The sequence below is a fragment of the Cebus imitator genome, unplaced genomic scaffold (assembly GCF_001604975.1).
Source record: "Cebus imitator isolate Cc_AM_T3 unplaced genomic scaffold, Cebus_imitator-1.0 Scaffold8, whole genome shotgun sequence".
Taxonomy (NCBI): Eukaryota; Metazoa; Chordata; class Mammalia; order Primates; family Cebidae; genus Cebus; species Cebus imitator.
Window position 1 is genome coordinate 10,312,501 of NW_016107323.1, and position 27,342 is coordinate 10,339,842.

Sequence of the window (27,342 nt, forward strand, 5' to 3'; positions counted from 1 at the left end):
CAGGATTTCTCCATGTTGGTCAGGCTGGCTTCGAACTCCTGACCTTAGGTGATTGTCCACCTCAGCCTCCCAAAGTGCTGGGATTATAGGCGTGAGCCACCAGGCCTGGCCTGCCTCCCAGTTTCAAGCAATTCTAGTGCCTCAACCTCCCAAGTACCTGGGATTACAGGCGTGCGCCACAGTATCCTGTCCATTTTTTTGTATATTTGGTAGAGATGGGGTTTGACCATGTTGGCCAGGCTGGTCTCAAACTCCTGACCTCAAGTGATTCACCTGCTTTGGCCTCCCAAAGTGCTGGGATTACAGGTGTGAGCCACCACTGCCTGGCCTGTTCCACTGCCTTCTTAAAAGTCTCTCAGGAAGGATCTGGACAATGCTGGGCAGATGAGGATTTTCACAGGCTCACCTGGCCTAGGGCCCGGCCCAGGAGGGTGCTCTTTGATGAGAAACATCCCAGCAGTATTGAGCACAGAGGAAGCAGTTAGTGAAAGAAAAGCAGAGCTGATGGGAGGAGGAAGTTTGACTGTGCCCAGCCCTGCCCCATGTCTCCCACTTTGCCCTTCCTAATCCCACCACACCCAACCCTTAGGATCAGAAAGTCTGTTGAAGTTCTGGGGCCACTCTCCTGATTAAAAAGGTGTGGCTTCTGTTTCCGGCAGATAAATTCCGGCTTTGTTCCAGTGCACTGACACAGCCCCTGAAAAACCATCTCGGTTTGATCAGGAAGTATTTTCAGACAGGCAGCCTACCTCTGATTTTATCATCCTCCTTCACGATAAAGCCTAGATGTTCTGCCTTTCCCCTTAGTGGAGAAACCTATCCACACTTCCAGTATTGAGGAATTGGTGTCTTGGAATACAGCTTGGGTATTTGGATTGCAAATTATTAAAAACATTCTGATCTCTTTGCCCCCTTAGCTGTAGAAGCAAGCAGAGAGCATCATATTACTGCAACAGCAGTGCTGTTTTTTGTTTTTTGTTTTTTTTTTCTTAAAAAGCATGATTTAGGGGTTCAGGGAACCTCCTAGGTGAACCTTTCAGTGACTTCCTGCTTCAGCAGCATTTGGAAGACTTGCAGATATCTCCCGTGAGTGCCACGTGGGTATGACCCCTGCTCTTTGCCCTGACAATCCAGTAACTGCATATCAGAGCGTCCTTTTTGCCACCTTAAATGACCAAGTCTTCCTAGAGCCATTCTTGTTACCCTCTTGGTAGAGACAGCAAGCACAGATTACGGTTGTTAAGAATGTGTGCTGTAACTTTATAGATGGTTATCCTAACAGCTCTTGCGGAGTTAGTGGTATTTATCCCCATTTTGCGGAGGTACAAGTTGAGGCTCAGTGAAGGAAGTAATCTGCAAAGGCAGACAACAGCGCAGTAGGGTTCATTCCTTCAGCAGATGTTGATGGGCTGCCACGTGCCTGGCAGACCCCCCAAGTAAGCCCAGGAAGAGTTTGTGGTGCCCCTTGCCCTCTAATCTCAGCCCTGCTGCCTCTGTTTTCAGGCTTTGCCTAGTAGGAGCATTTCTTCACCCAGGCCCTAGTAGCCTTGAAAGTTTCACTAAAAGCAGCATATAGATAAGGAAACCCTAAACCTAGACTACCTCAACCCTACCCTAGGCCAAGGTGTTTTTTTGTTTTTTTTTTTTTTTTTTTTTGACAGAGCCTAGCTCTGTTGCCCAGGGTGGAGTGCATTGGTATGACCTTGGCTCACTGCAACCTCCATCTCCTTGTCTCAAGTGATTCTCATGCCACAGCTTCCCGAGTAGCTGGGATTACAGGTGTGTACCACCACATCCGGCTAACTTTGGTATTTTTTGTAGAGATGGGGTTTCACCATATTGGCCAGGCTGGTCTTGAACTCTGGGCCTCAGGTGATTCGCTCGCCTCTGCCTCCCAAAGTGCTGGGATTACAGGCATGAGCCACCATGCCCAGTCGAAAGTCTTAAAACATGGACTGTTTATACAGTCTCATTTAATAATCACATCATTTCATTAATTTTCTCATTTAAACCATTCACTACTAAACTGCCCCCTGGGCCGCCATGTCTCTTGCTTCTGATATCATCCTGCTTTTTTTTTTTTTTTTTTTAGACAAAATCTCACTCTGTTGTCCAAGCACGAGTGCAGTGGCGCAATCTCAGCTTGGCTCACTGCAACCTCCACCTCCCAGGTTCAAGCAATTCTCTTGACTTAGCCTCCCGTGTAGCTGGAACTACAGGCATGTACCACCATTCCTGGCTAATTTTAGTTTTTTTAGTAGATACAGGGTTTCACTGTGTTGGCCAGTCTGGTTTCAAACTCCTGACCTCCTGATCTGACCTCCGCAGCCTCCTAAATCCCCTAAAATGCTGGGATTACAGGCTTGAGCCACCTCACCTGGCCCCTCCCGCTTTCTTCCGCTGAAAGCCTTTGGAGCCTTCTCTAACCCATGAAGATAGTGGTTGTGTTTCCACAGCCTCTCATTCTCCGTGTATGCTGTTTACACTTCATTCTCTGCCCTCCACTGCACACAGACCCATTTGCTCCCCAGCACTGGGATGCAACAGATTTGATGATTGAATCAGTGTTTGTTTTGTGCCGTGATGGATTGTGAGAAAATGGAGTTTTGATGAATTAGGTAATTTAAAATATGGGAGGGAGCCAGGCACAGTGGTTCACCCTATAATCCTAGCACTTTGGTAGATTTTGGTAGACCAAGGCACGAGGATTGCTTGAGGCCAGAAATTTGAGACCAGCTTGGACAACATAGTGAGACCCCCATCTCTACAAAGAAGTTTAAAGAAAAATTAGCCAGGTGTGGGGTTGCACGCCTGTAGTCTCAGCTACTTGAGAGGCGGAGGCATGAGGATTGCTCGAGCCCAGGAGTCTAAGGCTGCAGTGAGCCACGATCACACTATTATACTACACAGCCTAGGCAACAGAGTAAGACCCTGTCTCTAGAAATGTATATGTATACACATACATATTTCAAAATAAAATATGGGTGGGAGGGCTAACTTTGGCAAAGAATCCTTTCATAGTATGAATAATACCCACTGTGTTCATCCAGCATCAAGCAGGGTTTTGTGAATCCTGCTCCCCTCAGTTAGGGCTCACCCAGTTTGCAAGTTTCTTTCTTATGTCTCCCTGATGCCTATATGAGATGGCAGGGCAGGGCAGGGCAGGGCAGGAAGGTAGAGGCGGAAGCCGGTGTAATGCCTGAGTGTTAATGGCTGTTGTTTTGGGTGCTGGTGTTTTGCACAGCTGTGCCTCTTTCTGGTAGTACAAGTTTTGCAAAGGCAGGGACCATGTCTCTTCTTCTCATACTCTGGGCACGTAATAGACATGAAATTGCATATCTGAGAATGAGTCAGTTTCCAAAAACATCCAGAGTCCCAGGTAACTGTCACAGCTAAATCAGCCCCTGGAGCCATTGAGGGGTGACAAGGAGACTCACACGTGATCAGATCAGAAGTAGCCCAGCAGGGCGTGGCATTGCTGCCTCTAGGAACAGCCTACTCTTTGGATGTTCACGTCTCTGCTTCTAGCTTTGAACTCCCTAGGAGCCCACACGTGTCCTGTAATAGCCATATCAGCCCTGGGTACTCAAGCCCCACCTTCCCTCCATCTGAGCTTCCCTACCACCGCCCTACCATTTGTAGACTGCCCATCTCTCTTTTTCGTCTCTCTCTTTGTTAGATTGGGATTTTATTTTATTTTTTCCTAACTCTTTTAGCTCTTGCTGAAAACCAGCTTAGGCAGAGTGACCTGTGCTCAGTGCTGGCTAATGGCTTGGAGCCGCTCCAAGTTGCCGGCTGTGCTGCCTTTCACTTGTGGGTGGTCGTCGGCAAGCGTGATGTCTTCTCTCTGTGACTCTCGAGGGGCCTCTCTTCTTGCGGGCTCGGCTGTTCACACTTGGCTGGCCTGCCTGGTTGTTTGGAATTGCAGTTTTTACTGCACAGCCTGGAGCCAGTCTGGTAGCCTCAACAGGGCTCGGATTTTACAAGTACTAAAGTCCATTCAGCCTGCAGCCTAGTTGGCCCATTTGATTTTGTTACATGTTGTTTTTCGCTATTTCCACTTGGAGACCAGACACCGTCCAGAGTGTGTGGGGACACAAAAGTCTAGAGATGGAGGTGGCTTGGGAGATTCTTAGGCTGTGATGAATGTGTGCCTGTTGAGGAGTGATGGTACTTGCTGATGTCTACGACAGGTGAACATTTCCTGAGTGTCACTCAGTTGGCTGCAAAGGATGGGGTTGAATTTCTGGCATCCTCTCTTGATAGCTGAACATCCTTGAATGAGGAGCTAAGCTTGTTTTTCCTAAGATGCAGTTTCTTCATCTGTAAAATGGGGATACGAATGTCTCCAGTCAGAGTCTCAGCCCATGAGTAGGTAATAGAGGGACTTTCTGCGTTGAGAGTGTGAATCTTTCCTCCTATCTCATGTTCTCCCTGTTCCTTGTAAGGGATGTGTTGGTGGTTTGCATTTCCTTGAGTGTTGTAGCGGTCGAGGGGCTGTAGTTAACTTCCTTGATTACTTACAAGGAAGTTGTGTTGTGTTGCAGAATTAAGAATCAAACAGCTCGGTCTCCTCCTGTTTTTTTTTTTTTTTTTTTTTTTTTTTTTTTTTCTCGCTTTGTTGCCCAGGCTGGCGTAATCTTGGCTTACTGAAACCTCTGCTTCCCAAGTTCAAGTGACTCTCTTGCCTCCCGAGCAGTGGGGATTACAGGCACCCACCATCATGCCTGGCAGATTTTTGTATTTTTGTAGAGATGGGTTTTCACCATGTTGGCCAGGCTGGTCTTGAACTCCTGACCTCAGGTGATCTGCCTTCCTTGGCCTCCCAAAGTGCTGGGTTTACAGGTGTGAGCCACCGTGCCCGGCCACTCCTGCTCATTCTTTAGGGTGGCCTCTTGATTTCCATTGTATTTTCTTTTATTCACAATCCTGCTTTTGGGCTGCCTTCCCCACCAACAGAAAGGGAAACTGAGGCAAAAGGAAGGGAAGGCTGAGGGCAGTCCCTGGCCACTGACTGCATAGGAATTCGGGGCCCTAGAGAAGTGGCGGGCCTAGGCCGTCAAGCTCTCTGTGGGATGTAGATGTCCCCCAGCTGTCACTTCCCCGCAGTGCCGGTGCCTCATGGCTGCCTCGCCCCCTTGTTGCTCTTCTTCTGAACAAAGCTGCCTGCAGCAGCAGCAGATCCAGGTGCTGGGGCGTGGCCAGTGTTCACGGAAGCTGGGTCCAGCCCACCCCCAGGTGCTCCTGGTTAAAGGCTGGAGCGGCCCTTTGATCTGTGCTGCGTGGACGCCATCAGTTGATACATCAGTAGCCTTCATGCAGGTTGAGTCTCAAGCCAAACTTGTTTTTCCGAGCACTGGCTTTCTGTTGACCTCTTGCAGGGCAACCAGAGAGCACCAGTGCACAGTGGAAAATGCCTTTAATCTCCGTTTGCTCTTCTCCAGCTCCTTTCCCTGTCCCTGGGTGTTTCACAATTAGCATTTCAGATGCTTCCAAGTGAATATGGAACAGATGTTCGCACAGGTGCTGTACTCTTCACTGGGTAAACAGTGGCGTTTGCATGCCTCTGTGTGTGTGTGTGTGTGTGTCTATGTCTATGAGACAGCAGGAAGCGTAGGGCCTTTACAAATGTTTTTTAAAGCATCTGAAACACTTTACACATGATGGGTACTCAATAAATACTTCGTGAGTGAGTGAGCAGCAGCAGGGAAAGCCCTTTGTTTCATGATAAACCCAGTGGCGTGGGAGCAGAAAGTACAATTCCAAGTTGGGTCTTGAAATTCATGGACTAAAGAAGAAGCCATGTCCTGCCTCACCAAGAAATTACCCGTGGACATCTGGCAAACCGTGGGGCAGGCCATAGGGACAAGACACAGTTCTCCATCTCAGGAAGGAGGATTAGACAATAAAAATGACCGTGGCGGCCCCTGGCAATTTAACCTGCCTCGCGAACGTGAGCTGGCCATGGCTCCCCTGGAAAAAGGAACTTGCGGTTTTGTCCGTGCAGAATGTTTGTAGATGGGTTAGGGAGTTACAGGACCGACTGCCTTGGTTGTGTCTTTCCAAGTAGCCACTGGTCAGGTTGCTCCACACAGTTAGTCCCCCGTGGTGCAAGGCTAGGCCCTCGGCATGGCTTTCTGCCTGACCTACACCTCCAGCCTTGTGGAAACAGTGGTGGGAGAGGCGAGGGCTTGGCTGCCCATTGTTTCCTCCCTCTGTGACCTTGGGCAAGTCACTCAGCCTCTCTGGGCCTTAGTTTCCCCCTCTGTAAACTGGGGATAATAATCAAGTCTTGTTTGTAGGGGCTTTGTATGCTTCGAAGAATTAATTAATGTAAAGCCCTTACGACCGTGTCTGGTGTAAGTGAGTTCTGAGTGCGAGCTGCAGCTGTTACCATTGCCCACTGCATCATCCTGGTCTCTGGTCTGTGGTGCTTTAAGCTTTAGAATTACTGAATCCTCTGCAGATCCCCAGGTGTGCCCTGCTGTTCAAGTCTCTGTGCTGTCTGAAGGACCTTCCTTGTTTCTGGAATGTGCCGCTCACCTCATCTCCGTCCACCCTGTGAACACCTCCTCATCCCTCATCTTTGAAATGCTAGCCCTGGCATCACCCTTAGTCCTTCCCTATAGTCTGAGCTACTCGGGAGACTGATGCACAAGAATCACTTGAACCTGGGAGATGGAAGTTGCAGTGAGCTGAAATCATGCCACTGCACTCCAGCCTGAGTGACAGAGCAGACCCTGTCTCAAAAACAAAATAAATAAAACTACTTCCTCCCATTCTCTCTCCCAAGTTACCATGTGATTTATGAAGACTAGAGAGGTGTTCTAGGTGGTGTTTGCGACCTCAGGATGTCTGCTGTGAGTTCCTCATGTGGGCAGTTAGGGAGTGGGCCCCGCAGGCTGCAGGCACCGCCCGGTGGATTCCATGTGCTCGTTTCCCAGCCCCTCTTTCTACCTGCAGTTCTTCTCTGCCGCCTCCGAAGAGCCTATTTCTGATCTGCACCCCTCCTGCCTTTCCACGTCCTTTGCTCTCCATTTAGAGCATTGCTGCTTGCTTCCTTGCTCCATTTCCTGCCAGTTCCAGGCTCCCCCGGCCAGGCCTCATGGATGACAGGGAATCCCTCTGGCCCTGGCCACTTCGGTCCCTGTCAGGTGGCCAGAAACAGAGTTGGAGGAGACACAGGACATTATCCTGACCACTTTCACACCAGAGTCCTTCCCTCTAGAACAGGGCTTGACCCGTGGTACTGCCCCGTTGAGCCTTTCTTTTTTCCTTTCCTCCTTTGGCTTCAGCCTTTGGCAGGACAGATCTTGGGCTGGGGGCCAGCAATTCAACTGGGAGGGCTCCGTGCCAGTTCTTGCCTTTCTGGAGGTCGGTGCATTGGCCCACGGCTCTGCCTGGGTTTGGGGCCTTTACTAACGTGTGTCGATAATGCGGGTCTACCTTCCACACCATCTTGCAACCAATTATCAGAAAGAGAAGGCCCGAGCAGGGGGACGTGCATTTTGCTTTCTTTTGGCATGTCGTCTCATGCTAGATTTTTATCTGGGGGCCTTTGAAGAGCCAGCCGGCACAGAAGCACGGTGGCGATGCTGTGCCTGGAAAACTCATCAGTGTCACTCTGGTTTATTTTCCTCTCCTCTTTGAGCTCTTTCCCATGGAGTGGGGCTCTCAGTGACAACTGGCAAGCGGCGGGGTGGTTGCTCGTTGTCATTCTGGTAGGCGCTGGTTTCCGGAGGGCTCTGAGCGCTTTGTGGGCATTCGCATTTGTCTCTGCGATGCCCGGAGCACGGTTGGCACTGGTCCCAGTTTCTGGATGAAGAAACTGAGGCTCTGGGGATTAAGATCATGAACTGGGGAGGGCAGAGGGGGCACAGCTGGAGTGAACGTGGGTGTCCAGGGTTCCGTTTTGTCTCACAGGATGTGCGAGGGTGTGCGTATGTGTGCGTTTTGAGAATGTGTGAGGTTGTGTGTTTAAGAAAATGAGGATGAGGCTGGGCATGGCGGCTCATGCCTGTAATCCCAGCACTTTGGGAGTTGAGCTGGGTGGATGGCTTGAACCCAGGAGTTGGAGACTAGGCTGGGGAACGTGGCGATGAGAGCTCATCTCTACAAAAAAAATACAAAAAATTAGCCGAGCATGGTGATACATACCTGTAGTCCCAGCTACTTGGGAGGCTGAGAGGGGAGAATCGATTGAACCCAGGACGTAAAGGCTACAGTGAGCCATGATTGCACCACTGCACTCCTGCCTGGGCGATGGAGTGAGACCCTGTTGTAGGGTCCAGCCCTATAGGGTTCTGTGAGCCTCTCCCAGCTGGTGCGGAGAAATTGCAGAAATAAAAGGCGCAAGACACGGAGATCGAGAAAAGAGAGTTTGGGCCCAGGGGTCCACTGCTACCTAAATCACGGACCAGGAGTGGCCCCAATGCTGGGACACTCTCACTTTTATTGAGTTGCAAATCTAGGGACAGGGTAGGTAGGGAGACTAGGGGCAGGGTAGATAGGGCTTGGCAGTGATAGGGTCAAGTACATCACGTGTCATTCAGGTAGGGGCCCAGGAATTTCTGACACCTGAAGTAAGGTAAGGAGCATAATGCATCAGCACTTTTTCCATGCTTATCAAGAAAGAACTAAAACGTTAAGATTTACATTACTGTTACTGATTATCTTTTCCAAAAAAAAAAAAGGAAGCAGGTGCAGAAGCAGAGCATGAGAGTAGACATGGAACGTGACCACTGAAGCCCAGCATCACATAGAGACAGTTATGCCCCCGGATGTCTGCGGGTCTCCCTGACAGCCATTAGGCCTTATCACAAGAGCTTGGAGAAGTGGAGTTTTCTCCAAACATCCCCAGGAAGGAGACATCTCGGCCATTTTGGACATCTCCTTCCCTAGCTGCTAAACAGGGCGCTTTCACAGTGCTGGCACTGCCGCACAGCCCAGGCACCCTCCAGCAGCCCTTATGTGACAGAGGACTTAAAGCATGTTGCCTTAGTGTCATTCATTTCACAGTGTCACCCAGGTTCCCACTTCCAACCTGAGAGGCCTTAGTAAAATAATTAAGATCACCGGGCCGGGCGCGGTGGCTCAAGCCTGTAATCCCAGCACTGTGGGAGGCCGAGGCGGGTGGATCACGAGGTCAAGAGATCGAGACCATCCTGGTCAACATGGTGAAACCCCGTCTCTACTAAAAATACAAAAAATTAGCTGGGCATGGTGGCGCGTGCCTGTAATCCCAGCGACTCGGGAGGCTGGGGCAGGAGAATTGCCTGAACCTAGGAGGCGGAGGTTGCAGTGAGCCGAGATCACGCCATTGCACTCCAGCCTGGGTAACAAGAGCGAAACTCTGTCTCAAAAAAAAAAAAAAAAAAGAATTAAGATCACCTATGAATAAGATCACATATGAATAACTAATAACTACTATGGTTATATTTCTAGTTACTTTCTTCATTATTTACATGGAAATAGGCTGAGGCCTTTTGCTCCTGCCTCCGTGCTTATGGGATCTCCCCCCTACACCTGTCTCCGTAAAAAGAAAGAAAGAAAACAAGACTGGAAAGGAGACAGGTTAGAAACGGGGTAGGCCCTTCAGTATCACCCTGCCCGAGAACAGTCATTCTCTGCTTTTTCTGATCAGAGCTTTCTCCCAGGAGGGGCTTGTAGCCCTTTTATCCAAAGCAATCTCTGGCGCGGGCACCAAAGAAAGGTCCCAGCGGTTTACACAGCCCGGGCCGCCCCCTCGCTTGCTGGGTGGGGGGTGGGTTGTGGAAGCCTTTCCCTCCTGCCCACTCTTTCCTGCTCCTCCCCCACACATCTTTATGGCCGGCATATGGAAACTGTTTCTATTTATCTGGCACCACCAGGACGCTGCTGCACGCTGTGCTCCAGCGAACGGAAACCTTGGATTCCCCGCAGGATCATTTCCGATGTGGCGTGCAAAGCAGCCAGCTGTTTTGCGGGAGCGTCCGGGCCCTGTGACATCCCTGTGACATCAGTATGGGGGAGTGTTACCATGTGTGCAAACAGGTCATCCCGGTTTGTCCGCCTGTCCTCTGCACCAGGACGTCTCTCCGGCTTTGAGTCAGAGTTTGGGTTGTTATTTTGTATTCTCATGCCGTTCAGCTGTTTCTTTCTACTCCTTCCCCTTCTCCGAGTGGTTTTACGTTCTCTCCTTTGGGCTGATTGCCAGAATTCAGGGAGGGAAGTTAAGGGGCTGGTACCACATAAATCTTCAGTGGCCAAAGTCTGCGTGTCTGAAAGCCTGCGCCTGTCGTTTTGGTCTGGTTTTCCCAAGACAGCTGTCTGCCCAGGGCACCAGAAGAGCAGGACAAAATGTTGCCCTTCGTGGAACTTTCCCCAGAGGCACAGAACAGAGGCGCAGAATGCGATCTTCCTGGTTGCCAAAAGCATTCCTGGTCAGCCTCCTCTATTCCTTTCTGAAACCTGTTCGTGGAGCTTGCTGGCTGCAGGAGCCAGGGAGGCTGTGAATCCCGCCCGCCTGCCGCGCTGCCGCTTGCCTCCCTCCTTCCCCTGTCTGACCTGCTGCCTCCCCGGAAAGGTGGACATGCAGAAGTGCGGGCTAGCTGCCGGCCTTCTAGAGGAGGCAGTGGAGGGCCAGCTCCCAGACAGCCCTGTGGTGAGGTCGTCCTGTCTCCTTGAGCTGGGCTCCTGCAGTGTGCCCTGGTCCCTGCCTTTCCGGCTGGCCTGGAAGAACCCGTTCTGCTCTGGGCGAGAACAGTGCCAAGGTCAGAGGCCATAGGTGTTGCTTCTTCCATGGTCTGTAATGAGCACACAGAAGAGGGGGCAGGGCTGGGCTGGGGTGATGCGGGTGAGCCCGCCTGGTGGCTTGGTTGGCTAGGACGCTTCCTGTGCTTTCTGCGCCTGGTATGCCGAAGATGTGAGTGCCAGTCGTTTACCTGGAGGTTCTGCCCAGGGTCTGTGGGCAGTTGGAGGTCAGGGCAAGCCCCCCACCCCGGCCACTATAGCAGGTGGGTGAGAACAACTGTTGGCATTCAGTGCTGCCCAGGTAGAGGTCCTGGGGCCAACCCAGTAGGCACAGCGGGCTTCAGTGGGGCAGACCAGCCTCTAGCTTCACACACAGTGCTGGCCTTCAGGGCAGCTGGGGGCCCCTGCACACCCTCTTACTTCCCGCACGGAGGGTTTTCATTCTGAGGAAACTGGGTCTGCTGGAATTGGTTTCCCAGCAAGCAGGGGCTTGGTGTCCCAGATGCCACTCCATCTGCACTCACAGGCTCACACTCTGATTCATCAGGACTTGGCCCTCGTTCTGGCCCTTTCCCCTTTGACCTGCCCCTTCTGTCCCCTGTCTTCCCTTTTTCCTGGGCCTGAATGTCCTCCTCAGGAACCTGCTGAGCCTTCAAGCATACCTTCTGCGGGAACAATGCAGCACTTGGGTGAAAGCATTTCCATTGCCTCTCTGGCCACTTCTGTAACCTCATAAGAGGGTTAGGCACATACAGGGCAGGGGATTAGCACCCCACAAGGGAGCCCAGCTCCACCCTGTCCCTGCCGTGCCCTGGACTTGGCTGGCACAGCTGCACTGCTATGTGAAGGCCACATACAAAAGGAACAGAACTGAACCGTGGCTCCTTGCCTTCCATTCGCTCCCCTTCTATAATTCCTAAACGTGCAGCCCAGTTGCTCGTGCCTGGGTGTGAAGGAGGCCCTTTGCCATCACCTGTGGCTTTCTTGAAAAGTCCCTAGGTGGCCGGTGTCACCCCAGGCCTTTCATCCCTCTCCCTGTGTGGAGAAACGAGTGATTGTGCTTTGCCTTTTGGGACCACATGGGTATGTCAAGTCCTGTTTTCTGAGGTTGAATGGTTAGGAGCACAGAACAAAGTCTGGCCTGGGAGGGGGAGCGTTCACTGTTCTTTCACCTTCGCTCTTGAGTCATATTTTCCCCTTTCCCTTTTAAGGTTCTACCCTGAATTACTCTTCCCCAATCAGCCCCTCTTCAGCAGATCCTTAAAAGAAGGATCTTTCCAAGAACAAACTTACCAAGTCACACCCCTTCGTAGCTCCCTTTGGTGCTGCCCACTGCACCCCAGGTGGAGCCCGCCCTCTTCCTGAGGCCTGCCGAGTCTCAGGGATGGCTCCTTGCTCTCCGCCTTCCAGGCCCTGGCCATCCTTAAGTGCCCCATGGGGGTGTGCGGAATCTCTGGGGAAAGCAAGACCTTTCCTTTCACTTCAATTCAGACATGTTTGCTGACACTTACACATTCTATCCTGCGCTGTTCTGGGGGCTGGGAACAGCACAGTGACCAAAACCAAAGTCCCTGCCCTCATGGAGCTGACATTCCGGTGGGGACAGGCCCATGAGTAAACAGGTACCTGTCAGGTGGTGACAGCCCCAGGAAGAAGCCTCAGTGGTTTGAGGGGACGGAGTGATGTGGTCTCACTTTGTAGGGGAGGCCAAGGGCAGCCTCTGATAAGATGTTTGGGTGGAAAACTGGAGGGTGAGAAAGTGGCCATTCAAAGATCGGGAGGCAGAGGGAGCAGTCCATGCGAAGCCCTCAAGGCGGAGTGTTCCAGGCAGTACAGCAAGGAGGCCAGTGTGGCGGCAGCGCGGGGCAGGTGGGACGAGGCGACTTGGAGAGGTCGTAGATCAGGTTCCAGGAGACCTTCTGATCAAAGGAGGCTGGGGCATGTTTAGGGCAGAGGAGTGATACCATTTGGCTTAGTGTTCTTGAGGATTGTAATATTAAATGAAAAAGTTTACCTAAACACACACACACACACACACACACACACCCCAGATTTCTCTGACCGGTGCCAAGAACGGGCCACAGTGGGTAGAACAGAGAGTAGGGAGACAGAGCAGGGATTGTGCTGATCAGGGGAGAGGTGGTTTGGGCCACAGTGTGGTGGAGGAGCTGGGAGAGTGAGGTCTTGTGGTCCAGCCGTAGCCCCTGTTTGTGGGCCCTTCAGCTGATTGTGGGAGGGGAGGAGCCTCCTGATTCCTGAGGCTCCTCCTGCCCCAAGATTCTCTGTTGGTGCAGCTGTTCCATGTAGCAGTGGTATGGCCAGGAAAATGTGGTCTCAGTCACCCCAAGGCCTTCTGTGGCCCCCAAGTCACTTGTACTCATAAGAGTGCATCCCAAGAGCACTGGCCAATAGAGGGATGGTCTTTGCAGGAACCAGCCACGTGTTCTTTGATTTGGGTCATAGATGCTGAGCCTGTCTCACAGCTGCATGCTGTTCATCAGAAGAGACAGTGGCCAGCATACCCCACAGCAGACGGTGGGTCAGCAGAGCCACCCCCCACATTTCTCTAGTGAGAGGTGAGTGGCAGGTGATTGTGTGAAGGAAAGCCCTAGATGGGGGTCCAGGAGGCCTGGGTGCCAGACCTGGCGCTGTAACCAGTTGGCCTTGTGTCACGGGCACATCACATTCCCTGCCCTCAGTTTCCCCATCTCTAAAAGGTGGGCATTGAGTCAGGTGATCTGTAGGATCTGCTCTTGACCTGACAGTCATTGCTTCTAAGACAGCAGCAGAAAGTGCCCCAAAATTCACGCAGGAGAGCTGTGCAGTAGGGCTTCCCACTCTGCGGCAGAGGACCTCTCCTTTCATAAACCACAACAAAAACGAAGTACTAGGAAAGGGAAGTGCCGCCCAGTGTCGCCTGCGGTGATGGCCTCTACACACCGGCTCTGGTTCCTAGGTGCTGCGCATCCCCAACCGTAGTACACCATTCATGGACTGTGCAGACCACGCAAATAACACCACCCGCGGTTAGCAGAGTGGTTCCGAGAACAGACCTCATTCATTCTCTAGCTCCATCACTTTCTAAATGTGGGAGCCCCTGGGCAAGTTGACCAATCTCTGTGCTTCCAACCCATCACCTGTGAAATGGGGATACTGATGGTATCCACCGCCTATGGTGGTTGTGAGGATGAAGTTATTTCACCTCCAAAGTGCTGAGAGTAGTGCCTGGCTCACAGAATTTGCTCCGCAAGTGTTTGTGTGTGATATTGTAGCTGAAGCTGAGCTGCTGAGATCTGGGCTAGATTTCGGGGCTGCAGTTAATTGGGAGGTGGGAGAGGGACGCATGTGCTAAGAAAGATGCAATTGACCTCCCTAAGCAGTGAGGCAGTGTTTGTGGAAGGCTTTTGGTGCCAGCAGGATCTAGACAGCTGGGCCCTGCTCAGATTGTGGTACTGCCAGCCCTCCAGACAGCTCCACAGTTTGGAGCTGCTTCTGAAGCCATCTGCACCCACCTGCCTGGTCCCCTTGAAGCCGCCACATACCTGTAAATGTGTAGATGCCACAAGCTGCAGGGGCGGCTAGTCCAGCTCCTCACTAGCTGGTAAACCTCTTCTCTGTTGAAATGTCTATGACCAACAGCTAAAGAGCCCCTTTTTGAGGCCACGTGGCGATGGGGTGCTCACTGCCTCTGCAGACAGGTGTCCCTGGAGGGCAAGGGCTACCTAGTTCCTACAGTCCCTACCAAGGGCCCAGTACCTAGGAGCTGCCCTTGGGACTACCTCTCACCCAAACCAGGGGCAGGAGCAACCCTGGGAATGTTTGCTAAACAAAGGAGTAGATAAACAGGCCAGTTGTTTGTCTTAGAATATTTTTTTTAGGAATTATTTCCCGGCCAGGCACGGTGGCTCACGCTTGAAATCCCAGCACTTTGGAAGGCCAAGATAGTTGGATCACTTGAGGTCAGGAGTTCAAGACCAGCCTGGCCGCATGGTGAAACCTTGTCTCTTCCAAAAAATACAAAAAATTAGCCAGGTATGGTGGTGCACACCTGTAGTCCCAGCTACTTGGGAGGCTGAAGCATGAGAATCGCTTGAGCCTGGGAAGTGGAGGTTGTAGTGAGCTGAGATTGTGCCACTGCACTCCAGCCTGTGAGACTGTCTCAAAAAATAAATAAATAAATAAATAAATAAATAAATAAAAATTTTAAAAATAAAAATAAAAGAACTATTTCTGGCCAGGAGCAGTGGCTCACACCTGTAGTCCCAGAACTTTGGGAGGCAGAGTCAGGTGGATTGCTTGAGCCTAGGAGTTTGAGACCAGCCTGAGCAACATGGCAAGACCTCATCTCTACAAAAAATAAAAATTAGCCAAGCGTGGTGGCACATGCCTATAGTCCCAGCTCCTCGGGAGGCTGAGGTAGGAGGATGGCTTGAGCCCAAGAGGTTGAGGCTGCAGTGAACCATGATGGTGCCACTGTACTCCAGCCTGGGCTAAAAAAAAAAAAAAAAAAAAAAATTATTTCCAAATGGAGGCCAAAGCAAGAGGATTGCTCACGTCCAGGTATTTGAGTCCAGTTTTGGCACCACAGTGAGACCCTATCTTTAAAACTAAAAATAAAAGTAAAGAGACTTATTTCCAACTCACAGATTTAGATTAAAATAACAGATACTTATGTACCCACTTCTAAGGAAGCATGGCACTGACTTGCGTATTTCCGTCAAACCTGACAAAGTTAAAGCCCTCTCTGCTGGTCCATCATTTCTAGTTATTAGAAAGCCCTTCCTCATACCTAGCAGAAACACCCTGTGAAGTCAATTCCCGAGTCCTCATTCCACCATTGACAGCACTGCCACGTACCTGCCCTCACCCACCAGCCACCTGTGGTCTGTGGCCACGGGGCGCACGTTTTGTCTCTGTGGTGCTCGCTGTCCCATGGGGGCAGCCGGCTCCCTGCATCCTTGGCTACCTGTTGCCTTTGACGGCTAGCCCATGAGGCCCAGGCTGCAGACCCACCTGCCTGGTAGGAGTTTGGTACAGGAATAGGAAAAAGGGAGAGAGCTATAGCAGGAGTCGTTTCTAAAACTCTCTCCTGTCGTTCCAAGGAGTCAGTCTTTTTCTGCAGGCAAGCCATGGAAGGAATTTAAGTAGCAGAGTGACACTGGCAGACTTCGGCCTTACCAGATTCATCCTGCCTCAAGGGGCCTGGGTCAGGTGGTCAGGAAAGGCCTGGACAGTGAGAGTGAGTCCAGATTGCTGCAGGCTTTTAGGTGGGAGACAGGAGGTCTTAAAGACCTCTTGAGTAGAGATGGGAGAGAGGAGACCTTTCCAGACCTGGTGAGTGACAGGCCATGAGGAGTGAAAAAGAAGATGGGATTAGGATTTCTGGCTCTGAGGACTGTCCTCCCAGGGCAGCCAAAATTCTGCTCCTTCCTGTCTCAGTGGTTCTTGTGGATTTCCGCTGAATGGATCTGGCTTTTGTGGCTTTGAAGGGTTGTATATTGGGGAAGAGGGACTATCTCTCACCCAAACAAAGACACCTAAAGATAGCAAGGGTTATCTGCTCCAGGAGAAACCTGCTGCTGGGAGTGTCAGTGAGGCCTGTTAGCAAGGAATGGCCTGCGCCATGGGATGCATCGGGCCACCTGGTGCCAGGGTGCAGCGGTGTGGGTGGTGAGGGATAGGGGAACTGTTGAGGAGGACCAGACATCTTTTCCCACCAGGAATGGGGAACCCTGTTCCTGGTGGGAAAAGATGTGAGAAGAAGGGTGGAAAGGCTCCAAAGGGGGTCTTCATGGCAGCGGCTCACATAGACACTCGCATCTAGTGTCGGGTGGGAGGGTGGCACTAACGGCTGCTGCCATCTGTGCCAGCTAGCAGCTGCTTGCCCCACTGCATCATTGTTATTTATGTTATCTAGGACTCTGCTGTATTGCTGGTGCCAGCCCCTCCCGGGGTGTGTGGAGGTCGTGGAGGACAGGGCATGGGCGCGCGAGGATGCAGCTCCATCCAGCTGCTCGCCTATGGCTTTTTCTGCTTGGGAGCCACGTTTTGGCTCGTGCTTCCCTGATCCACGTGAGCAGATTGAAGAAGGTGGTTTGACCGTCTCCTGTCTCTGCCTAGGGCTTAGTTCTTTCAGAAATGAGCACTGGGGTCAGGGTAGGGAATGCTGCTCTGTTGGCATTGGGAAGAGAATGGTCAGAATTACCAAGTTCAAACTGCACCCAGATGTCCCACCTCCTACATGGAGCTCCACTTTAGTGATGGAAATGCTAGTGTATTTTCGGTTCTTTTGGCATTAATTACCCTGTCACCCTTTCAGAGTTTCTGATTCTTGAGAGGCAGGTAGTCTACCGATTGGGAGCTAGGCAGCCTAGTTTGGGATCCCAGCCCTACTTCTCACTAGCAGCATGACCCCAGGTTACTTAGCCTCTGTGCACCTTAGTTTCCTCAAGTCTGAGGTGGGAATATTACCTACTTCCCAGGGTTGTTGCAAGAAGGAAGTGGGTTAATAGATACAATGTATTTAGATAGAGATAGTTATCTGTTAATGTTACCTTCTTTGCAGAGTTGTTGTAAGAAGTAGATTAATAGATACAATGTATTTAGATAGGTGTCAGTTAGCTGTTGATAATATTAGGTACTTCACAGGGTTGTTGTAAGAATGAAGTAGGTCAATAGATAGATACAATGTATTTAAATAGGTATTAATTATCTGTTGCCATTTAACAAATCACTCCCCTAACTATAGTGCCTTAAGATAGCAAGATTTATTTTGCTGGAGTTTGCAGTTTGAGCAGGGCTTGGTGGAGTTGCCTTTTTGCTGTTTTATGTAGTATTTGTTTGGACAGCTTAACTGGATCTGGAGGATCTGTTTTTGAGTTGGCTCCTTCACGTGGCTGGGAAGTTGGTGCTACCCCTTGGCTGGGTGCTCAGCTGGCTATGAACTGGAGCCTTGAGCCTTTTCCAGGAACCTCTCTACCGGCTGCTTGGGCTTCCTTACAAAATGGTTGCTCAGTGCCCCAAGAGAATAAGGTGAAAGTATTTTTATAACCTCAGAAGTCATGAGGTTCTCTGTTCTCTGTTGGTCACAGCAGTCCTAAAGGCTCACTTGATTTCCAGAAGAGACACAACGTCTAGCTGTATATGGAGAAGTGCCAAGGCTCCAGAAGAGCACAGAAGGTGAAAGATAATGTGGGGACCAGTTTTTGGAAAATAAAATCTGCTGCAGGATAGGTTTTGTCACACAGTAAGCCTCAATAAATGTTTGTTACCAGTAGTTTGAAATCATCCTCTGCATTCCTCATCCCAGACTCTCTTCCTTAGAGGGGGTAGTGCAGTGTAGTGGTTAAGTGCATCTGCCTGGAGGCAAGCTGCTAGGGACCAAAGCCTGGCTCAGCCCTTACAGCTGTGTCATCTTGGACAGATTGCTTAACCTCTTGGCATTTCTTGAAAGATATAAGCTATCAAAGCTTTCTCAATAAGAATCGAAAACCTGAATGGCCCTATATCTACTGAAGAAAGTTAATATGTGGTAAAAAAAAACTTTCCTAGAAAGAAAACTTCAGGCCCAGATAGCTTTCCTGGTGAACACTATATGTTAAGGAAGAAATAATAACAATTTAACACAAACTCAGAAATTTGAAAAGGAGGAGATATTTTCTAGCCCATTTTATAAGGCCAGCATTACCTTGACACCCAAACCAGCAAAGACATCACAAGGAAAGAAACTTCAGACCAACATTCTACATGAACATAGATACAAAAAATTTAAACAATTTTAGCAAATGCAATAATATATAAAAAGGGTAATACATCATGTCTAGAGGGACTTAGCCCAGGAATGCAGGGTTGGTTTAATGTTCAAAATCAGTCATTGTAATTCACTGTATTAACCACAGGAAAAAGAAAAACCATACACAGGGTGAACATCCCTTATTCAAAATGCTTGGGGCCAGAAGTATTTCTGATTTTTAATTTTTTTCCGATTTAGGAATATTTGCATTATACTTAGTGGTTGAGTATTTCTAATCTGAAAATGTGAAATCCAGAATGCTCCAATTAGCATTTTTTCTTTTTTTGAGTGTCATGTTGGTGCTTAAAAAGTTTTGAATTTTGGCCGGGCGCGGTGGCTCAAGCCTGTAATCCCAGCACTTTGGGAGGCCGAGGCGGGTGGATCACGAGGTCAAGAGATCGAGACCATCCTGGTCAACATGGTGAAACCCCGTCTCTACTAAAAATACAAAAAATTAGCTGGGCATGGTGGTGCGTGCCTGTAGTCCCTGCTACTCGGGAGGCTGAGGCAGAAGAATTGCCTGAACCCAGGAGGCGGAGGTTGCGGTGAGCCGAGATCGCGCCATTGCACTCCAGCCTGGGTAACAAGAGCGAAACTCCGTCTCAAAAAAAAAAAAAAAAAAAAAGTTTTGAATTTTGGAGCATTTGGATTTCAAATTTTCGGATTAGGGATACTCAAGCTGAAATCATCTTGAAGTAGACACCGAAAGTGTTTGACAAAATCCAACAACCATTCATAGTAAAATCTCACAACAAACTAGGCATAGAAAGGAATTTCCTCAGCCTGATAAAGGGTATCTACGAGGAACTTCTAGCTTACATCATACTGCGTGGTGAAAAACTGAATGCTTTTCCCCTAAGATCAGGAATGAGACAAAGATATTCCTTCTCATCATTTAAATTCAATAGGTAAGGGAGGTTCTAAACAGTGCCGTAAGGCATGAAAAAAGGCATCTGGATGTGAAAGGAAGAAGTAAAACTCCTTAATCTCAGACTACATGATCTATACAGAGAACCCTGTGAAATTTACAAAAGAGGCTACTAGACCTTTTAAGTGAGTTTATCAAGGTTGCAGGATAGAAAGTCAATGTATAAAAATCAGTTGTATTTCTGTATACTAACAACAAACAATTGGAAATTGAGATTAAAAGGCAACTTCATTTACAACGGCATCAGAAATATGAAAGACTTAGTGATAAATCTAACAAAAGATGTGTCAGGTCTGTATACTGAAAGCTACAAAACATTACTAAGAGAAATTAAAGATCAAAATAAACTGAGGGATATATCGTGTTCATTGGTTTTTTAAGATGTCTCCCTAGTAGATTTGACACAATTTCAATCAAATCCCAGCAGGCTTTTTTTTTTCTTTTAAATAGAAATTGACTAATTATTATTATTATTTTATTTTTATTTTTTTTTTTGAGGCAGAGTCTCACTCTATAGGCCAAGCAGGAGTGCAGTGGTGGAGTCTCAGCTCACTGCAAACTTCTCATCATGGGCTCAAGCAGCTCTCATGCCTCAGCCTCCCAACTAGCTGGGACTATAGGCATGTGCCACCATGCCCAGCTAATTTGTTGTATTTTAGTAGAGACAGGGCTTCACCATGTTGCCCAGGGTGCTCTCAAACTCTTGAGCTCAGGTGATCAGCCTGCCTTGGCCTCCCAAAGTGCTAGGATTACAGGCGTGAGCCATTGCACCTGGCCTATTATGATTATTGAGATGGGATCTTGCTCTGTCACCCAGGCTAGAGTACAGTAGCATGATCATAGCTCACTCTAGCCTTGACCTCTCAGCCTCAAGCAATCCTCCCACCTCAACCTCCTGAGTAGCTGGGACTACAGGTGCAAGCTACCATGCCCAGCTAAATTTTATATATTTTTGTAGAGATGAGGTCTTACTATGTTACCCAGACTGGTCTTTGACTCCTGACCTCAAGTAATTCATCCACTTTATTTGAAATAACCCAAAACTAGAAACAATCTTAACTGTTCATCAACAGGTAAATGGATAAACTATTACTCAGCAAAGAAATAGAATGAACTGTTGCTACACAGTGCAAATGTGGATGAATTTTTAAATAATGCTAAGTGAAAGAAGCCAAGCAAAAATAATATATACTGTATGATTTCATTTATATAATGCATCATGTAATAATATAATAGATGCAGATTCATGTAATAGTCACAGAATGCAGATCAGTAATTGCCTGGGCATGGATGGGCAAGGAGGCACGGGAGGGTGATGGACATGTTATCTTGATTGTTGTGGTGATTTTGCAGATATGCACATACGTCACTCAAACTGTACACTTAAAATATATACAGTTTATTGTGTCACACCTTGGCGAAACTGTTTTTAAAAATCAGTAGGGTTGGCCAGGCATGGTGGCTCACACCTGTAATCCCAGCACTTTGGGAGGCCGAGGTGAGTAGATCACTTGAGGTTAGAGTTCAAGACCGGACTGGCCAACGTGGCAAAATGCCATGTCTACTAAATATACAAAAATTAGCAGTGCATGGTGGCGAGCGCCTCTAATCCCAGCTGCTCGGGAGCCTGAGGCAAGAGCATTGCTTGAAAAGTTAAAGTGAGCTGAGATCACGACATTGCACTCCAGCCTAGGTGACAGAGTGAGACTCCATCTCAAAAAAAAGAAAGGAAAAGGGTGGAGTGGCTGGGCACAGTGGCTCATACCTGTAATTCCAATACTTTGGAAGGCCAAGGCAGGAGGATTGCTTGATTCCAGGAGTTCGGGACCAGCCTGGGCAACAGCAACAAAGACTCTATCTCTATAAAAATACAAAAATTAGCCATGCATGGTGGTGCATGCCTGTAGTCCCAGCTGCTTGGGAGGCTGAAGCAGGAGGATCTCTTAAACTCAAGAGTTTAAGACTGCAGTGAGCCATGATCATGCCACTGTACTCCATTCTAGGTGACAAAGTGAGACCTTGTGTCTTGCGGGGAAAAAAAAAAAAATCGGGGAGTTGGAGAAGTAAGTTGCATGTGGCTAAACCTGGTTGCTCTTGGCTGGCAGTTCAAGATCAGAAGGACCTTTTGCAACCCAGCAGCCCTTGAGCTATCCTCTGCATGGTTGTAAGCCTTACACATTTGCTTCCTGTGAACTGTGCAAATCCTAGTATTAGTTTGTTTTGTTTTGTTTTGTTTTTTGGAGATAGAGTCTTGCTCTCTTCCCCAGGCTGGAGTGCAGTGGCGAGATCGTGGCTCATTGCTACTTCTGCTTCCCAGGATCAAGCTATTATCATGCCTCAGCCTACTTAGTAGCTGGGATTACAGGCACCTGCCACCACACCTGGCTAATTTTTGTATTTTTAGTAGAGACAGGGTTTTGCCGTGTTGGCCAGGCTGGTCTTGAACTCCTGACCTCAGGTGATTCATGTCACCTGAGTGTGCTGGGATTATAGGTGTGAACCACCGTGCTTAGCCCAAAACATTAGATTCTTTACATTCCTTCAGGTGGATCATTTACAATGTGGATTTACAGATTTCTCTTTCAGATTCACTTCTTTCCAATCAATTCACAAACAAAGCGTCATTTCTTGGTGGCATTGTTTACTGTGTCAGTAGAGTCTCAGGATTATTGACAAACCAAACTCAGACTGAAACGGGATCTCTTTATCAGCTTGGATCTTGGAAATTAAGGGGTAGATTTCAGGCACGCAGCTGGTGTCAGCGTTATCTCTTGGTTATTGTTTTGTTCTCTGCTGACGTCCTTCTCAGGCCAGTTTCTCCCAAGTGGTGGCAGAGGCAGCCGCCAGCAACAACAGGGAAAAAGCCCCTCCTTCCTAATTGCTCTGGGGACAGTTTCAAGTTCAGCTGTCACTGGCCGGACTTGGGTCAACAGCCATGCCTGAACCAATCCCTGGGCCGAAGGGAGACAAGGGGCTCATTGCCAGGCCCAGGTCACCTGCCCAGAGCCAGGGGTGGAGTCGGCCAGAGGCAGACAATGTGGACAGAGGGCAAGGGGAGGGTGTTCCCCAGACAGATGGCCCAGCTGGCCCAGCGTTGCTGGGAGAGGAGGGCGTGGCCACCAGCAGGGAAGAGCAACAGATGGCCCTGCACCCGGGGACAAATGCAGTTGTTTTTAATTTTTAACTAAGTAGAATATTAATATGCTTCCAAGAGTCAGAGTATTCAAAAAGGATCCATCTTCCCTGTTCCTCATAGCCCTTGTAGGACAACCAATTTCACTGGCATCTCATTTTTCCTTCCTGTGTTTCTTTTGGTAAAGATAAGTCGATGTATTTATGTTTTCTTGTGTCCTCCCTTTTGTACACATTAGATAGCACACAATTTGTACTCTTTTGTACTTGCTTCTTTCACTTATCAAGAGAATGGAAAACATTTGTAACCAGCTGTGCTAATTCTTGCCACTATCAGTGCACAGACAGCATGGAGGTGGATTTGAAGATGATGGGATGTCCGTGTGAGCATAGGAAGCTGTTCTTCTGCCGAATGGTGTCTTTATATTCTTAAGCCTGGGTGCCAAGTAAATCTCTCTCCTCTTCCACTGCAGATGGCGGCAGCTATGCCATCCATGACTCCCAGGTACCCAATCTCAGCTCTGGGGGCGAGAGTTCCCCCTCCAGCCCCGCACACAACTGGGAGATGAATTACCAAGAGGCAGCAATCTACCTCCAGGTGAGTATCTCCAGTCAGGCCCTGGTGGTTCTCTGCACCTGGCGGTGGGGTGGGGCAGCCCAGGCTCTGTTAAGTGCCCAGAAATTCAGTTCCAGCATTGGTTCATGCTGCTGCTCATGTGTGAGCTTCAGGTTCGTAAGATGGGGGGCTGACCTGACTGTGCTCACAGGGGAAGACTGCTGTGCACCGGCTTGTCTTGAGACCTCTGTTTGGGGCTGTGCCAACCCCCACAGTTATTCCCAGAGTCTGTCCACTTGGCCTTCCCTGCCATCCACCCTCTTCTCAGGGCACACCGAGAGGCCACGTTCTCAGGAGGGAGTTCTTCTTTACATACTGAATGATTTAGCTTTATTCTTGTTTAACTTGTTACTGCTTTCCTGTTTGCTATTTTAGGATTTTTCTTTCTTTGAAAAAAATATTTTCATGGGAAAGTAATACATGCTCATTATAATAAATTTAGATACAAGAGGACACCTAAGGCAGTCACTGTCAACATTATTTTCTTTCAGTTTTAAAAAAATGTATATTAAGAACAATACATCTGTTTTCTAAAATAACTTTTAAAAGTCATACGGTATCTGCAATTTTATAGTCTTTTTTTTTTTCATAGCATACAGCATAAGCATTTTTTTTGCTTTTTTTGGAGACAGTCTCACTTTATCACCCAGGCAGGAGTTGGAGTGTAGTGGCTCGATCTCAGTTCACTGTAACCTCTGCCTCCCGGGTTCAAGCGGTTCTCCTGCCTCAGCCTCCGGAGTAGCTGGAACCACAGGCACGTGCCACCATGCCCAGCTAATTTTTGTATTTTTAGTAGAGATGGGGTTTCATGTTGCCAGACTGGTCTTCAACTCTTGACCTCAGGTGATCCGCCCATCTCAGCCTCCCAAAGTTCTGGGATTACAGGCATGAGCCACTACATCTGGCTATTTAAATAGCTTTAGATTATATCAGGTAAATTATCCTAACTGACTTAACCTGATAATCTTGAATATTTTCCCTTATTGTAAATTCTAATCAAAGGGCAATCTATACTTAGCATCCCCACCCCCTTACATCTAGGATTATTTTGCTAGGAAAGTAAAAGAAATGGAAAATCTAAGAAATGGAATTAGTGAGTAGAAGGAATCAGCAATTTGTAGGGCCTTGGTGTTCAGCATGGAATCCTCTCCACAGGAAGTACTGCCTCTTTACTGATGGCCCCACTGGTGGTGGCATTTTAATCTTTATCTTGCCAATCTTGTCACTGTAAGATTTCAGTTTCTGGGGTGCAGTGAGTAAGAGTTTGGAAGAGGAAATAGACGTTTTCTTAAATTCATCTGAATCATAATTCTCCCTAATCTTGCTTATCTGAAGCAGCTCTCCACTGCAAGTATTTGTTTTGTCATTTTAAAAAGATTTAGTGAAATTCAAGCCTGGGCAACATGGCAGAAACCCATCTCTGCAAAAAACACAAAAATTAGCCAGGCGTGATCTGCGTGCCCTGTAGACCAGCTGCTTGCGGGACTGAGGTGAAGGGACCGGCCGAGTCCAGGAAGTTGAGGCTGCGGTGAGCCGTGTTTGCACCACTGCACTTCAGCCTGGGTGACAAAATGGGAGCCTGTCTCAAAAAAAGATTTAATGAAATGTAGACATTTATTTGATGGTTGCTCAATCATCTGTTTCTCATATGTTCATGCAGCATCATATACACCTAAACAATCACGTTTTGTTTCAAGTGACGGCAACAGAAATGTTTTGTCACAAGCTCAGGAATACCTGTTAATGACCTAGCAGGGTCACCCGTGCACATTGCCCTCTCCGAGGCTGGATAAGAGCATGGGATAGGTCAGAACACAGACTCAGAGTGGTTGAAGCCCTAAGGATCCTGATCATTCCTTCCTGATCCTCTTTTTCTCAGCAGGTAGGACATTGGTAATGAAAATATGGGACTTTAAGGGGGCACATGCTAATCTTGTAACAAGCCTCCAAGGCTGCAGTGATCACTTCCCACTTTACAGATGTGGCGACTGAGACTCAGGGGCCAAATGATGCCCAAGGCCACCCAGCTAGGGAGTTGCAGAGCTCCATGTTTAAACTGTTTAGCTTCCAGATGATGTTCTTTATTCTGTGTGCTGTTGCATCATTTATAAACTGACCTTGTGCATCTCCTTGAAAATGGGCCATGTGTTTGTGGGGGAACAGTTGGTGTCGTATGATCATTTCAAACTGATGTCATATAGCAGCATAGGCATGTGAGTATGTGTGTGTACAGATACCCATGCATATCTGGGAAGTTGTTTAAAGATTAAAGGTGATTAGCTCTGGCTGATGGAATTTTTACTGCCTTGTAATTCTATATTGTTTAAATTATTTTTACCAAAAATCCATCATTTTAAAAAAATTAAAGAAAAACTTGGATTTCTGTGAACAGCCATTGACAGCTATTCCTGGAGGATGAGATGGCCTGTTTTTCTTGAGACAGAATCTCACGGTGTTGCCCAGGCTGGAGTATAGTGATGAAATCTCGCTCACTGCAACTTCCTCCCAGGTTCAGGTGATTCTCCTGCCTCAGCCTCCCTGGTAGCTAGGATCACAGGCACCTGCCACCACGCCTGGCAAATTTTTATATGTTTAGTAGAGATGGGGTTTCACCATGTTGGTCAGGCTGGTCTCGAACTCCTGACCTTAAGTGATCTGCTCGCTTGGGTCTCCCAAGGTTTTGGGACTACAGGCGTGAGCCACAGCGCCCAGCCCAAGATGGCCTTTCCCTTTGCACTCATAGCTGGGCTGCAGGCCCTGTAGTGAGCCAGGTTGCTGGTATGTGAGGATAATTGACCCTTGCTGCTTTGAGGGTGCCTGGTGTCTGCAGTTTCCCCTCCTCCCACATTTTACTTCTTAACTCGCTTACCCTCTGGAGCCACGTGCTTAGCAGTCCTGGCGCCTTTGAAACAGTACTCATTTCTGTGTGGTCTTGGACCCCAGGGAGCGAAGAGTAAAGGCCTGGAAGTCACTACAACTGACCTTTCTTATTTTTCCAAATCTAATTTATGATCAGCATCCAGGAAATGGGGCCAGTGTTCTCTGGGTTTTCATCAGGATCCAGTGCCATGGGTAATATTTCCATCTGTTAGTGGAGACCTCATTCCCCCCGTCTCTTCTGGGACAATTCCTTTTTTTTTTTCTTTTTGACACAGAGTCTTGCTCTGTCACCCAGGCTGGAGTGCAGTGGCGCAATCTTGGCTCACTGCAGCCTCCGCCTCCCAGGTTCCAGTGATTCTCCTGCCTTAGCCTCCTAAGTAGCTGTGATTACAGATGCCCACCACCATGCCTGGCTAATTTTTTTATTTTTAGTAGAGATGGGGTTTCACTATGTTGGCCAGGCTTGTCTTGAACTCCTGACCTCAGGTGATCCACCTACCTTGGCCTCCCAAAGTGCTGGGATCACAGGCATGAGCCACCACGCCTGGCTTCTTCTGGGACAATTCCAAGTCCTAGAGTTAAAATTGAGCTCCCCATGTCATGGTTCTTGTAGCGAGACCTCTTCACTCCTGGCTATTTGTTGGAAGAAATTGCCCAAGAAGTACATTTTTTTTAGTTATTCAAACCAGACGCTTCTCAGGCCACTGTGTGTGGCCCCCTGCCCACCTGCCGCGGCCGTGGAGGTGGTAGTGAAAACCACAGCCCTGTACAGAGCACAGAACAATGTTCAACTTACTATCTGTTGACTGCCAAGGTGCTCGCTCCCTTTGACATGCCAGCCTCTGCCAGGTTTGCTACCAAGTCTGTGGTTTGTCTTGATATTTTGCTAATGAGGGGAGCAGTTTATCCAGCTTCAAGAAGTGACTCACTCACAGTCACTGCAAACTACAGGCAGGGACTTCCCCGGAATAAGTTTGTGAGAATGGGCCAGGCACGATGGCTTACACCTGTAATCCGATCACTTTGGAAGGCCGAGGTAGGCGGATCACTTGAGCTCAGGAGTTAGAGACCAGCCTGAGCAACAGAATGAAACACCATCTCTACTAAAAATACAAAAATTAGCTGCGCGTGGTGGCATGCACCTGTAGTTCTAGCTACTCAGGAGGCTGAGGCAAGAGAATTGCTTGAACGCAGGAGGCAGAGGTAGCGAGCCGAGATCACACCACTGCACTCCAGCCTGGGCAACACAGCAAGACTCTGTCT

General features: G+C 48.7%; 1 protein-coding gene across 6 annotated transcripts in view; it reads left to right on the forward strand.

Annotated features, from left to right (window-relative positions):
- Nucleotides 1–27,342, forward strand: part of TPCN1 (two pore segment channel 1) — a 76,582-nt gene that overhangs the window by 16,984 nt on the left and 32,256 nt on the right. For 5 of the 6 annotated variants that reach the window (XM_017543254.2, XM_017543265.2, XM_017543247.1 and 2 more), the window contains exon 3: nucleotides 23,057–23,181. In XM_017543254.2, coding sequence (XP_017398743.1) covers nucleotides 23,057–23,181 — 125 coding nt within the window. Of the gene's footprint in view, nucleotides 1–22,746; nucleotides 22,766–23,056; nucleotides 23,182–27,342 lie in introns of those variants that run through there. The other variant, XM_017543279.2, reaches the window with a different exon arrangement.